We start from the raw sequence: 15233 nt of genomic DNA, 5'->3' as shown, positions 1-15233 counted from the left end.
TAAGGTCCTCCCTTAACCCTTTATGCCAACAGCCTCAATGCCAGCCATCCCCCACCCCCTTGATCTTGCCCACCCCCAACCCCCAGTCTTGCCTACTCCAAGTTTCTGATCGCTCACTGGCCTCTGCCCCGGATTCTGGACACTGACCTTGGCCTTCTCTCTTTTCCTGGCGAAGTGGGCAGTGAGAGTTGCCACTCAAAGTTCTTCCTTGGGGAGAGCATCCTTCTCCAGGGCCCTCCAGGCCGAGCGGGGGGGGGGGGGGCGGGGGGGAGGGTGTACAGCATGTTGGCAACATGAATCACCAACTCCTGCAGCTTCCAGGGTCCCTCAGTAGCCACGTGCAGTGGAAGCAGCGCCCTTTAGCACACCATCTCTGTCTTGGTGTTCTCAGGGGCAAGTCAGACTGATCCTCTGATGCCCCGAGTGTTCAGTCTCCTCCAGGGCCCAGAAATGAGCCAAGAACTGTTCCTGGAAAGAGACTGTGTGGGCTCCTGCTTTCTCCCAACAGGATTTCTCCACTCGAGGAGGAAAATGCCAGAGGAAAAGGCTTCCAGTTGCTATGGCTGGGTCATCTCTCTGCAGAGGAGACTGGAAACACAACAGACGATGGCCAGACTATATACGGAAGGAGAACCTGACCCACGGCCTGCAGTGACCTGCCTGAAAACCCACCTCTTATTCACAATAACCAGACAGGAAGCCAGCCCACAAGAGGTCAGACTTGTAGGAAGCCTGATGACCATCTCTAGGATGATTTAAGACAACCCTTGTAATGACTACCCCAATAAGTGACTGCTTCCTTAATTTTCATCCCCTCTTCCAACTTAGGGGGTTTCCCTCGTAGCTCAGTGGGTAAAGAATCTGCCTGCAGTGTAGGAGACCTGGGTTCAATCCCTGGGTCAGGAAGATCCCCTGGAAAAGAAAGTGGCAACCAACTCCAGTATTCTTGCCTGGAGAATCCCATGGACAGAGGAGCCTGGCGGGCTAAAGTCCATGGAGTCACAAGAATCGGGGATAAGACGGAACAACTTAACCACCACCTTCCAACTTAGGACCAACCAGAGGAAGCCAAATCTGCTCCTCTAAGCAGTGACATAGGATGTCCCACTTCCGGTCAGTCCGCTTAGAGCGCCCCAGGCCGACAGCCTCCATTCAGGGCACACCTGGTCTCCCCTTTTCAACCCCATAAGTTTTCCCACTCCTCTGCCTGCCTTTGAGCCCTACCAATCAAGTGGCTGAGGCTGACTCCCTTGCTGGAGCACTTCCTGTCCTGAGGACACAGACTGCTTATTCTCATTTGCTGGTCTTCACTTTCCAGAGGGCTGCTAGAACCAGCTAGGAGGAAAGCGGGCTTTCCGAAAGAGAGATGATGGAGGTGCTGTGGTCAGGAGATGCTGGAGCACCGCTAGTCTCTGTCCATGGGGTCAGTGGACTAGGTGTGCAAGTGCGGCGAGCTCCCAGGCAGAGGGGGCAGCCCAGCCCAGCTCTGAAACCATCCTTTGCTCTTCCTAGGGGCCAAAGTCTATCCCACTTTGGCTCTGCAGCTGAATGTCCATGCCAAGGAGAGGGCTGTGCCCTTTAGTCGCTCTCATCAGCTTGGTGTCTTCCTCCCAACCGCCCTCCAGATAGACATTTTCTCAGTCATTTCCCCATCACGACAGCTCGCAGGGCCTGCTCTGAGAGAGCCAGAGGGACCTAGTACTGGGCAAGAGAGAATACCCCAGGGTCACAGCCCTCTCTCCTTCCCTGATCACCTTCAGAGGCAGGACAAAGGTGGGAGGTGACTGGATTCCCTTCACCTGAGCTGAGAGTAAAGGGTAGATCAGACAGGTTGGGTCAAGTTATGCTGCAGTAATAGGCAACTCAAAAATGCCAGGAGTGGGACTTGCCTGGTGGTCCAGTGGTTAAGAATCCACCTTACAATGCAGGGGATGTGGGTTTGATGCCTGGTTGGAGAACTAGGATCCCACAAGTCTCAGAGTAACTGAGCATGCTCTTCAACCAAAGAGAAGCCTGCACCCTCCAACTAAAACCTGATGCAGTCATAAAATTTATATTAAAAAACTGCCAGCAGTGTAAAACCGCAAGGTCTCTGCTCAGCCACTCCACACGCCTTGCTCTATGCTGTCCTTGGAAGTGAATCACGCACTCTACCCACAGCCCAGCATCAGAACCTGTTATCTGGCCCCTCCCAACTGCAGAGGGGACAGGGAAGTTTGATTTTCCCACGTTATAGCTGTGCAATAGAAAAAGTCTTGCAAAGAGGGCTTCACTGTTGGCCCAGCCTCCTGTACTCCATAAAAGTCTAATCCTGACCCCCTTTCTCTTTTTCACAGCAGTAAAATCCATGGCACACCAGCAAGAGCCATTGTGTGTGGACCGAGTGTGCTCAGCCAGTCTCCTGTTGATGGACACCTGGTCTGTTTTCAATCTGCATGTGATCACAAGCAATAAAATGAATAATCTTGCTAGTGCCTTTGTTCACACATCAACAAGTTACTTAAACTGTGATTCAGTTTCTCATCCATAAATGGGGATAAGCATACCTACTCAAGGGTGGTAAGAATTAAAGATCATATATACTGAAGCATCTAGTATGATGCCTGGCATCCAAGGGACTTTAGCAATTATCATTATTTGCAAGGGCAGCTACAGAGGGTTGGGGGATGAATGCCTCTTCAGTTTTGATCCACACTCCCTGAACCCAAAGTTCCCCACTGGCAATGTCTGTTCCGGCCTCTAGTCAGTTTCCCCAGCCCCCAACCCAATGGCACTGCTCTCAGCTGTTCTGTGCTCCCAGGCCTCTCCAAGGGTGTTCAGGCATTCAGTCCTGATGCTGGAGCCACACCTGCTCTGACATCACGAATGGCCCCTAAGCAGGGCCTCTGGATGTGGGATGGGTACATGCAGATATTTCTGTCAAACCACCATCGCTGCAGTATGCAGGCAAGTCACCTTAGTCACCACACAGATGCCTCCCCCTGGGCCCTCAAGTGACATTTCCTGGACGTCTCAACCGATTATGAGTCCTCTCATAAGAAACAAGAGAGGCTGGGACTTCCCTGGTGGTCCCGTGGTTAAGACTCTACCTTCCAATACAGGAGATGCGAGTTCCATCCCTGGCCTGGGAACTAAGAACCCACAAGCTGCAGGGCAACTGAGCCCGCACAACTGCAGCTTGAGAGAATGTGCGCCACACGGAAGACCCAGCACAGCCAAGACTTTTTAAAATTTAATTAATTTTAAAAATTACTTTAAAAAAGAAATGAGGTAGACTTCCTGAGAGGTCAGATTTCCTACTTTGAGCAGGAAGCTCTGATGCTGGGCAAGGATTCCCAGAAAAGGGTCCTCTCCTCCAGGCTGAACTACAGGGGGCTGCCCATGGCCCCTTCCCTCCAGCCATTCCTGGGAGCCCCGAGAGCCCCAAGCTATTTGCACCCCAATGCCTCCCCACTGTGGACACCCCACAGCCAGCTCACCCAGGCTGGGCTGTTCTCTCTGCCCAGCTAACAAGGATGGGAAGAGAAGGCAGCAGGCAAGCCACCTGGATCACAGTGCTGCTCCTACGCCGGGATGCATGGGGAAGCAAGGAGAGCCCCACCTGAGCACATGTGACTGACCCTCCCACCGCCCCAGCCAGGGCTGCTCTGAGCCACTCAGCTCCTCTCCATGCCCCTCCTCTCGGCCAAGGGCCCCTCAGCTCCTGCTGTCCTACACAGGGGCCCTCTGGCAAGTGGCTGGCTGAGACCAGAAAACATGTTTATTTAAGTGAGCCTGTCTCTCTAGACTATGGATATCCAGGGCAGGGACCATAGTTAATTTCTCTTCCTGTTTTTTTTTTTTTTTTTTCTTTCCTCTCTTTGTTTCTGGAGTTCAGTAAACACAGACCAACCCAAGGGCTTCAGGAAGACACCGATTATGTTTTGAAAGCGAAAGTGTTGGTCACTCAGTCACATCTGACTCTTTTCTATCCCAGAGACTGTAGCTCACCAGCCTCCTCTGGCCATAGAATTCTCCAGGCAAGAATACTGGAGTGGGTTGCCATTCCCTCCTTCAGGGGATCATCCTGACCCAGGGATCAAACCTGGGTCTCCCGCATATGAGGCAGATTCTTTGCTGTTTGAGCCACCAGGGAAGCCCGATTGTGTTTTAGGATCCAAGTATCCCAGTCAGCTGCCCCAGCCCTCCCCAAACCTGAGAGCCCGAGAGGATCAGGGAAGCCCCTGCCCAGAAAACTCAAGGCTCACTGCTTCTCTGTTGGAAGTTTTATTGGTCCTGGGGAAAGGGAAGCAGGCAGCCCCCTGCCTCAGGGGAGAGCGCCGCAAGCCCTCACTGTTTCCCGTTGCCGTTGATGGGCCGGTTCACGTGCTCCGGGGAGGCCAGGAAGGCCTTGAGCTTGGGCCGGGAGTTGAGGCGGGCCACGTAGGCCGAAAGCAGGGGGAAGGAGTCCAGACAGCTGGGGGCCAGGACCTGGTGAATCCGAAGCAGGTCCAGCAGGTTGTAGTCCGCAAAGGAGATCTGCAGGGCAGAGCAGGGTGGGACTCAGAGGGCGTGGGAGTTGGGGGGCAGGGCGCCCGAGGCGGTCTCCAGCTTCGCTGAACCCATGACTCCCGTGCTGTCTCTGCACGGCTGTGCCATCTGGACAGAGCAGGGTGCAGAAGGGGCGGGCAGAGCCAGCTTACCTGGTCGCCCACAATGAAGGCCTGGCCACCCTTGTTCTGAGACAGCAGGGTCTCGAAAGGCTTCAGGTGCTGGGGCAGTGCCTTCACATAGTCCTCCTTGCCCGCCTCCTGCCAGAGAGAGGCCACTGGGTATCATCCTCCTGGCCCTGGCCTGCGGCCCACCCTGTCCCCGTCCCCCGCCCCCAGGGACGAGTGGATGGCCACCCGCCCAGCCCCACCCTCCTCTCCTCCCTCCCCACCCCAGGCTATTGCCACATCCTCCATTTCAGAGGCTGAGTCTTCTCTAGTCTACTCTGGTCATGATCACTGCCCAGATTTGCAAAAGCCTCACATTATCTTTCCAGATCGCACAGACACCGCCCTGCTTAGACTCCCCAAAGAGCATCTCCAAGCCAGCTGGCCAAGGCCTTCAGGAGTGGGCCTGCCGTCCCTCCAGCTCCATCCATCTCCTGACACTCTCCTTCGCACACACACAGAGGCACACCCTGCCTCTGTGTTAACTGCTCCCAAGTGCCCAGATGTGCCCTGTGCCTGCAGACTTGTTGCATCTTAAAGTACCAGCATCCCTTCCAGAACCTCCTCCTTCTACACCTGCTCCAGGAAGCCCTCCTGACCTCCCCGGGCTGAGGATCAGGGAACCACCTCTGGCTGGTTGTCTCCTGTCCTAGCACCGTTCTGCCATGGCCTGCTACCTGACCAGTCCCTCCCCCAGGCAGGGAGGCAGAAGGGTGTGTCCAGTCTACAAGTGGCTCTCGATTCCCACCACCCCCTCCCCAGAACCAGAGGCAGCCCCGGGGGGGATCAGCCAAAACCACAAGGGGGGGTGGTATAGGGTGAGAAGGAAACAAGCCCCTTTCTTTCTTCGTCCTCCGTGTCCACCCCCGCGCCTGTGCTTACGTAGTTGGTGTAAATGAGGGAGACGTATTTGCAGCGAAGGTCCTCTACGCCGTCATTCACCATGTCCACCAGGGCTGCCTCCCGCTGGTCCTTCCCATACAGCCCTGGGGTGGCGGGAGAACAGAGGGCATGAGTGGGAGCCTGAAAGCCGAGGCAACCTGACCCCCCCACCCCCGCAGCGAGGCCACGTGGCTGCTGGTGTCCATGGCCAGGCAGGAAGGAGGGGGATGCGTAGGAAGGGGCTGAGTCCACGGGTAGAATTCAGGGGCAGGTGGCCCCGCTCTAGGGCAGGGATCTTCCCAACCCAGGGATCGAACCCAGGTCTCCAGCACTGCAGGTGGATTCTTTACCAGCTGAGCCACAAGGGAAGCCCAAGAATACTAGAGTGGGTAGCCTATCCCTTCTCCAGGGGATCTTCCCGACCCAGGAATCAAACTGGGGTCTCCTGCGTTACAGGTGGATTCTTTACCAACTGAGCTACCAGGGAAGCCCTAGATAACCTCTGCACGCCTCGATTCCACAGGGTGGCTAGGCGATTTGATTGACATGGAGGAGGCTCAGCAGGTGCTCAGGAAGGCTGGCTGATGCCTGCCGGCCAGGCCTGGGCTGAGCCACCTGCAGTGCCAGGACTCACCGAGGGTGCGGCCCAGGTGTCGCAGGATGGCATTGGACTGGTACAGCGTGAGGTCTCCGTCCTGGAACTTGGGGAGCTGCCCGTACAGCTGAGGGGACGCACAGCTCTGTCAGAGGTGCTGAGCTCGGCTGCCCCTTGCCCCAGTGTTGCACCCCCCACCCATCCCCACAAGGTCCAGCCCCTGAGCCGGGGACAGGACAAAAGTACTCACGCAGGAGGCCTTGAGTGGGCCCTGCAGCCAGCTCTGCATGGCTACCACCTCCTCCTTCCAGCTCTGGTCCTGGTCGGCCAGCAGCATGCGCATGGCCTCGCAGCGCCCTGGGGGAGGGGAGAACGGGGCAATGAGGGTGGGCAGTGCCCTGGGCAGAGGCCAAGGGGCCAGGGACTGCTCCGAGGACCCCACAGCACACGGCGGAGGGGCGGGCCAGGGCCTGGAAGCTAGAAGTACGCTAGCCCGGGCAGCTCCAGGGCCCAGGAAGGAGGCTCGAGTTAATAGCCACGCGATGCCAGGGAAAAAACGGTGGTGTGGGCTGCAGCCCCCAACCTCTGGCTCCCCTCCCGCCCTACCCGCGCCGTCCCAGGCCCCTACCTTGAACCGGGAAGTAGACGATGGTGTAGGGCGGCACTGCAAGATGCACAAAGAAGCCAGTTAGCGGCGGGAGAGGCCTGTTCCGGGGGAGACGACACCGGCCCGTCCTCCCCGGGGTCCCATCCCTGGCTCTGGGCGCTCCAGCCCGCCCCCTTGAGAGCCCCAACTGCACCCCCAAACACCCTGGGCGCCCCCTTCGGAATCCCTGGGAGCCCCAGGCAACGGGGAACTCACTCCTGGCGACGGGGAAGTCGGTAAATGTGGCGGCGGCGGCAAAACTCCAGCGCGCTCGGCGGCTGCCTGAGCCTTATAGCGGTGGGCGCGCCCCGCCCCGCCCCGGCCCGGCCGGCCGGCCCGCCCCCCGTGCTGAGTCACGGCGCTGGCCAAGAGCCGCTGCGCCGCCGCCCCCGGCCCCACCAATTAATCTCCGTCCCCTGGGGGCCCGCAGCACCCCGGGGACCGATTGCTGAACGTCTGCCGGGCACTGATGGGCGAGGGCTTCCAGAGCCCGGAGGGTCCGCGCGGTCCGGCCCCTAGTGGGGTCGCAGACCCCAGACACGCAAACCCCTGCGTGTGGACACTTGTTCCACAAACAAAAGGCAGGTGCTGCACACAAAGACGGAGACACACCCCTGCGCACCGACGCGCGCACACCCAGCTCACGCCCTAGGTTGGCTTTTCAGACCCATGGACCATTTGGAGGCCACCGTGGGGTTCTTGTATGACTCATGTGCCCTGCTGCCCCTTCCTTACCATTTTTCTCTAAATTAATTAATTTAAAAATTAATTGGGCTTCCCAGGTGGTGCTAGTGGTAAAGAACCTGCCTGCCCGTGCAGGAGTCCCTGGTTTGATCCCTGGGTCGGGAAGATCCCCTGGAGGAGGTCATGGCAACCCACTCCAGTATTCTTGCCTGGAGAGTCCCATGGACAGAGGAGCTTGACGGGCTACAGTCCAGGGGGTCACAGGATTGGAAAAGACTGAAGCAACTGAGCACACACATAAATTAATTAATTCTCACTTCAGCTCAGATATGCCTGCAGAGGGAACCTGTCTTACTCCCCTAAGTGGAAGCAAGCACCACTTGCGACAAGCACCTCACCATAGACATGCGGCCCGAGGACAAGATGGTTTTTTAAATCCCAGACAACGGGACACTGTGTGTGTGCGTGTGTGTGTGTGTGTGTGTGTGTGTGTGTTAGTTGCTCAGTCCTGTCCGACTCCTTGTGACCCCATGGACTGTGGCCCACCAGGTTCTGTGGTGCATTGAATTCTCCAGGCAAGAATACTGGAATGGATTGCTATTTCCTTCTCCAGGAGATCTTCCCAACCTAGAGATCAAACTCAGGTCTCCTGCACTGGAGGCACATTCTTTATGGTCTGATCTCCTGTTTCAAACAAGGTTAGGTGTTTCTGGCACAATAACACCCTGATCAGCGTCCTTCAGTTCCATCAGGATTGAGAGTGATTTTAAAGGATTCCAGGACAAGCTCCAAGCTATTTAACCCCAACTGTCCACCTGGGAGCCCCTTTCCAAGTTGTTCAGGCCCTACTCTGGGTCTCTCTGATGGCAGTGATGGAGAAAGCTTCAGAGAGGGGTGTCCAGGTGGTGTTTCATAAGGACCCCTCCCCTAGAGCTGGCTGAGCTGGCTGACGATCCAGAGGAGCCAGGCCCCAGGCAGGACACCTTAGGTTGGGCCCTGGGCAAGTTCTCCAAGCACATCCAGGTGGAAGCTTCGGGACTTGGTGACTGTGTGGGGAAGGAAGCCTTACGGGAGACGGAGAGGGGGACCCGGGAGGAGAGGCAGCCACTGGGAGGACATCGAGTCCAGGTGTTTGTGGGATTGGGGTGGCGGTCGGGGCAGAGGCAGAAAGAAAACCCAGACAGGAGTCAGGAGAAGCGCATTCCTGCCTAAGGACCAGTGCGCCTCACCTGACCCCCTTGACATCTCCTGCACCCCCACCCTACCCCACCCCAGCAGGGATTCTTTAGGGGCCATGCAAAGCTTGAACAATATCGTCAATATGTAACTTTCTAAGTGGATAATGAAACAATCATTTCCTTATACATCACCACGAGGTACAGGCAAGGACAGGCACTGCTCTGAGGCAGTCAGTTCTGGCCCCCGGAAGGGCTGGGCCAACCCATCACCACAGTCCTTGGGCCTTAGCACACGCTCCAGGTTCCCACCCGCCAGGGGCCAGCACTTAGGGTCTGTGCTCCTCCCCTACTCACGACCCTCTTCCCTCAGGTCCCACCAACACTGTCTTCATCCCTTAAGGCACAAAACTCTGCTTTGTCTTCTTTTTCTTCCAGAAGAGCTCCCTTTGCTTATTTGACCTGAGCTAAAAGTCACCTGAAATTTGCCTCCCCCAGTTCTTAACATCCTGTATTCAATGAGCTACAAAGAGCAAAGAAAAACATAAACAGTTGCAATTTTATGTCAAAAACAACCTTCCTGTACCGGCCGCTTCCTGCTACATTCTCGCTTTGCAGCACATTCCACAGCCCTGGTGAGGACCACACACCCCCACCTGCAAAGACACCCCCATACCGGCACAACCCTTTCTCACACATCACACACACTCAGACACACCTGCACACCCCCAGGCACAAAGATCGGGACTAGAATCTCACCAGGCACTGTAGAGGTCCCCTCCTCTGGGCTCTCGAGGGCCTGAGAGGGACAGCCCGACCTCGATCTTCCTGTACAGGCAGGGTCCCCTGGGGGAGGAAATGGCAACCCAGCCCAGTGTTCTTGCTGCTGTTCAGTCCCTCAGTCGTGTCCGACTCTCTGCGACCTTGTGGACTGCCACACGCCAAGCTTCCCTGTCCATCACCATCTCCCGGAACTTCCTCGAACTCATGTCCATCGAGTCGGTGATGCCATCCAACCATCTCATCCTCTGTCGCCCCCTTCCCCTCCTAGGTCTGGGCAATTGAAGTGGGGGGTTGAGGTGGACGATGTTGGGGGGTGACCCTGGCTGGTGTTCCCCGCCCCCACCCGTCCTGCTGTGGCCCCAGCCCCAGATCTCTGTCCCTTTCCCCCAGTTCTGAGTAGACTTAACTCAACCTCCCTGATTGCCCTGGGGCATACAGGAGCATTTGTCTACCCCTACCCTCCTTCCCTGTGCCATGTGGATCTTAAGAGATCTCCAGGGTTAGTTTTATTTTTTCAGGCAGGGCTTTATTGCGGCCTCTATCCAGGTTCAATCCCTGGGTCAGGAAGGTCCCCTGGGGGAGGAAATGGCAACCCACTCCAGTGTTCTTGCCTAGAAAATTCCATGGACAGAGGAACCTGGTGGGCTACAGTCCGTGGGATCCCAAAGAGTCTGACATGACTGAGCGACTAATACTTTCACTTTTACTTCCTGGTAACAGCAAGGGAGATGGAGAACAGGGCAAACAACAATCTCCCTCGCTGTCCGGCGTGTGGTGGGGGCGGCGGTGGTGAGCTTGTTCCTTATATTCAGTGAGGGTAGCAGCGGTGTGTCCCAGGGGTCAGGCCGGAGGGCTGGCTTAGGTGTTTCGTCCGCTCCTCTGGTGGTTCCCGGGTTCATTTCAACTGGTCTCATCCCCCTCTCCTCCCACGGCGCAGTCGCAGGGTCATCCTGGGCCGTCCCTGCCTGCTGGACCTCAAGGGTTTGTGTGGTGTGTGTGGAGCACGCCTGCTCCTCAGATTCTGGTCCGATGTCGCTGCTCGTCTGCTCTGGCTCCGCCCTCCCCCTTTGTGTGTATTTAGTTAGTTCCGTGTTCCTTTTATCCCCACATTCCTTTCTGCTGCGTCCCAGGTATGTGAACGCTTGATTTACATAAGTAGCGCCAGGCTGCTGTCCCAAATGGCTGCTCCAGCCTGCCCCAAACCCCAGCTACTCTTCAGGTTCATTCCTACCGTCCAGACCCATGTACCCCCAACACGCAGCATCAGCAGCTTTGGAATGTTCGCCAGTCTTATTGGTATAAAGTTGTTCTAAATGGCATCCCTCTTTCCTAAGGATCTGCATCTTCTTGTCCCATGCACCTTGAATTTTGCTTTCCTCTTCTGTTTTGCCCTTCATATCTTGACCATTTTCTATTTGATTTGCTTCCTATTTCTTGCTGATTTGCAGGAGTTTATTCTAGATGCTGGGCTTCCCTGGTGGCTCAGACAGTAAAGAATCTGCCTGCAATGATGGAGGCACTGGGTTCCCATCTGGGTTGGGAAGATCCCCTGGAGAAGGGAACAGCTACTCACTCCAGTATTCTTCTTGCCTGGAGAATCCCATGGACAGAGGAGCCTGGAGGGGTACAGTCCTTGAGGTCACAAACGTTTCAAGCATTACAAAAACCTCTGTTCAGTCTGTCTCTTCCCTTTGTTCAAGATGTCTTTCATTAAACAGTGTAATCAAATTCATAGACGTGTTTTGTTAAACAGTGTAATCAAATTCATCAGGAGGGTTTTCTCTGGGGGAGTGGATCGCTTCTGTTTTGTGCTTTTGAAACTTTGTTTTAAAATCCTTTTATTTCTGAACGCTTTTATTTTGTTCTGTGTTGTTTTTAGCTGTGCTGTGCAGCACGCGGGATCTTACTTCCCCAACAAGAGACGGAACCCGTGCCCTTGGCATTTGAAACATGGAGTCCTAACCGCTGAGCGACCAGGGAAGTCCTGTTACTGCTTGTTTTAACAACAGGAGAGAAGACAGGGAATGTTTATGCTTGCGTAACTTATAAGAGGCAATATTCCCTAGTTAGGTCCCACAGCTTGGGGATTAATAATAAAAACAAAAACAACTTTTAAAAAAAGTCTTTAATGATGGCCCTGGATCACAATGATATGCCCTTATGTTTTCTTTTATTAACTTTGTCAAGTCACTTTCACATTTACACCATCAGTCCATCAAGAGGCCACCTTGCCTGTACTGTCAGGGAGGAATTCGCCTCGCCAACACCATCTGCTGAACAATGTGCCGACTTATATATTGAGCTCCTGAAGCTGTTGGGTCTGCTGGGCAGTTCTGCATTCTCTTCTGTGTCTGTTCCTTGGCCAGTGCCATAATGTTTCAAAAAAATATTTATTTAGTTAATTTACTTATTTGGCTGTGCCAGGTCTTAGCTGAAGCACGTGGGATCTTTTAGTTGCAGCCTGTGGCATGCAAACATGTGCAAGCAACCCGGGATCGAACCCAGGCCCCCTGTACTGAGAGCAAGGAGTCTTAGCCGCTGGACCACCAGAGCCAGCAGCCTTCGCTGGATGATCAAGCCTGTCCCCAGACAGTGCCAGATGTCCCCTGGGGGCGCTCAATCTCCAACAATTGAAAACCACAGGTCCAGAGGGACATTTTCATCCTCTCTTTGCGCTTCAATTTTAAATGCATCCGGAGCTCCAGCAAGAGGGAGAGCTGCGGTTGCACTTTGGATATGTTCTTTAGGGAGACGTTTTCTTCTTAGAAATGCTGCGATATTTTTTTTCTCTTCTCCCTCTTTATCACCATGACATCAAATTTCTGCTCCAAAGTGAAAAAACAAACATACCCCTCTGCAATCAGGACCTGAGCTGCTGATCAGAGCCTGACTGATTCTACTCTCTCTCTTTTTTTTAATAGTAATTGCTCCTACTTCTTTCTGGGTAAGCGCCCACCTGGCTATGTTGTTGCAGGCTTCTGGCATCCCGTTGCCATGGGGAACCCAGATCTGCACAGCTTCGCCTACTGCCAGCCCTGGCCTGCAGAGGGGCACGGCCGTGAGATGCATAACGAGGCTGGGGCCCTCTCGTCAGGGCAACCTTTACTTCTTTGGTTTATGTGGAGTTCCCAGCCTTACGCAGAATATCCAGTCCTGCGTGCCTACTTCTCTGAGCCTTATGCCTGCACTTCCCTTATAGCTCAGTCGGTAAAGAATCTGCCTGCAATGCAGCAGACCCGAGTTCGATTCCTGGGCCAGGAAGATCCTCTGGAGAAGGAAATGGCAACCCATTCCAGTATTCTTGCCTGGAAAAGTCTATGGACAGAGGAGCCTGGCAGACTACAGTCCCTGGGGTCACAAAAGTCAGACACAACTTAGCGACTTGACCCGTAACTGTACCTTCCACCATCTACCATGGCAATCCTAGCATTTCTGCCTCACTTGGTGTGGATATTACTGCTGAGAGCCACCCTAACAGTTCTAGTGCCCCATTTCCTGGGGTCCTTGCCAGAAATTGAGTCCAATAACCCTGGGGAGTGTCCCAGGTCAATAAACTCTCCTTGGTTCAACATCAGATTCCTTTGATCACCATCCAGCCCCTAGCACATTCTCCTGGTCCATGCCGTCTGGGTCTCTAGCTCCTTTGAAGGCGGTCTTATTCCTTCCTTATCAGCCCAGCTTGTCCCCACCTAGTCCCACGGTGATCTCACCTAGTTATTTGCACAGTGGTTGGAAGAGGCTGGAGGGGAGGGGGCGCTGCGTGCTGTCTTGCTTGCATCTTCTTCAAGCAAGTGGGACAGGGGTGGGGGTGAGCATTAGCCCTTAACCGAGAGTGGTGGGCCACTTCTGGCTTGAAGGTTCAGCGGAAGCTGGGGATTCAAGAATTTGCATGGGGTAGGGGGGTCAGCCCAGATGTCGCCCTGCCGTATGGCAGAGTCTCCTGACCTGGGCATAGCAGATATGCCTCGATGGAAACTGTACCTTCTTTAGAGCTCAGCTGCTCTCCAGATTAAGTTCCTGGCCTGGCACTCTGCCCTCCAGCTCTGCAGGGAGGTGGAAGCCTACCTCTCTTCCTTCACACCCCTTAGCTTTTCATCCCAATTCAGTGTGCTCAGCCTTTCACTGTCTTTTTTTCCAAAGCATCAATCAAGCTTAGCAGTGGACATCTGATTCCACCATCCTTGCAGGTACACCTGCCCTCCTGCTTCTCATATGCCTGATCTATCTCCACAGCTGGTACACTCCTTTCCACTGCTTCCTCCCACCCCCAGTTAAAGTATGGCAGTCATTCTGTTACCTGGGCCAGGAGCTCTCTCTGCCACCAGCGTGGCCTGTCGTCACAGCCAGCTGGGTGACGAGTGACCCTGCTCCAAACTCCCATTGAGTGTCTGCTTTCTGGGTCACTTCTGTTACCAGCTGCTGTATGGGCTCCCCAGGAAGCAGAGCTCAGCCTGCGGAAGGTTTATAGGGAGAGTTCTTAGGGTCAACACCCAGGGGAGAGAAAGGAAGGAAACAGGATTGGGTGGAGGGATGAACTGAGCTGAAGTGGGGTATCCATGAAGGTCTCAGCCAACCCCATGGGAAGTGTGGAAGCTGGATGGTTCTGGAAGATTGTCCTGAGTTCAGACAAAGGTTGAGTGTTTTTACTCCTTTGTCAACCAGTCACTGGGAACTTCCTTGGTGGGTCCAGTGGCCAAAACTTGCACTCCCAATGCAGGGAGTTGGGGTTTCAATTCCTGGTCAGGGAACTAGATCGCACATGCCTCAACTAAAGATACCCCTCGCTGCAACAGAGACCGAAGCTCCTGAGCGCCGCAACTAGGACTCAGCACCGGGGCTTCCCTGGCAGCTCCGTGCTGAAGAAGCTGCCTGCCTGCCAGATCAGGAGACATGGGTTCAGTCCCTGACCCAGGAAGGTCCCACATGCCAAGGAGCGACTAGGCCCGTGGACCACAGCTATTGAGCTTGTGCCCTGGAGCTGGGGAGCCACCACGACTGAGCCCGCACACCCTGGAGGCTGTGCTCTGCAGGAAGAGAAGCCACGGCGATGAGAAGCCCAGGCTCCGCAACTCGAGAGTAGCCCACACCCGCCGCAGCTAGAGAGCCCGGGCAGCAAGGAAGACCCAGCGCAGCCCAAAACAAATAAATCAAATTAGTTTTTGAAAAAAGATTCAGCACAGCCAAATAAACAAATAAGCAGAACTTCCAGTAAAAAATAAATCAACCAGTCACTGGATGTGGGCTGGGAAGGAGGCGTGAACTCAAATGTCTTCCAAAGCAGTTCCAAAGAGGACAGACTGCCTAGGGCTGTTTGCCACCAGTGTGCCCAGGGCTGGGGAGCTGGTCCTGCCCCTTGGTTCAGAAGGGAATTCTCCTCAGCAGGCAAGTGCAGCATCTCCCTGGAGAGGAAAACTGAAACATACAAGAGAGAATTCTTAGAAGTTCAAAATGATTGCCAACACAAAAATCTAACCAAAGGGTTGCAGTATAAAGAGATGTTTTATTATTTTTTTTGTTGTTACTATTCAGCAGGTAAAAGAAAGACTAGCGACAGGAAAAATAAAACCAAGAGTTTTGCCATCCAACTAACAAAGCAGAGAAAATGACATTATTGCACAGGTGGTAGCAGAGGGTTTTGTGAGCTAATGGACATGCATCTCCGGACTGAAAAACCTTAGGAATCCAGGGGAATGAAGGGGCGCGGAAAAAAAAACTGACATCTACAGGCATGGCTGAGGAGTTTCAGAATGTCCAGAGTGAAAAAATCTAAA

General features: G+C 54.5%; 1 protein-coding gene across 1 annotated transcript; it reads right to left on the bottom strand.

Moving 5' to 3' along the window:
• LOC100861197 (glutathione S-transferase P-like) lies at positions 4251-7398 on the bottom strand. The gene is made up of 7 exons (XM_018043050.1): positions 7037-7398; positions 6803-6838; positions 6425-6531; positions 6214-6301; positions 5580-5683; positions 4683-4790; positions 4251-4518 (listed from the first exon to the last, which is right to left on the bottom strand). Coding segments are annotated over exons 1-7 (633 nt in total). The 5' UTR covers positions 7038-7398; the 3' UTR covers positions 4251-4329.

This window comes from Capra hircus, chromosome 29 (assembly GCF_001704415.2).
Source record: "Capra hircus breed San Clemente chromosome 29, ASM170441v1, whole genome shotgun sequence".
Taxonomy (NCBI): Eukaryota; Metazoa; Chordata; class Mammalia; order Artiodactyla; family Bovidae; genus Capra; species Capra hircus.
Note: the sequence above shows the minus strand (reverse complement) of the source record. Positions and strands in the feature narration are given on the sequence as shown.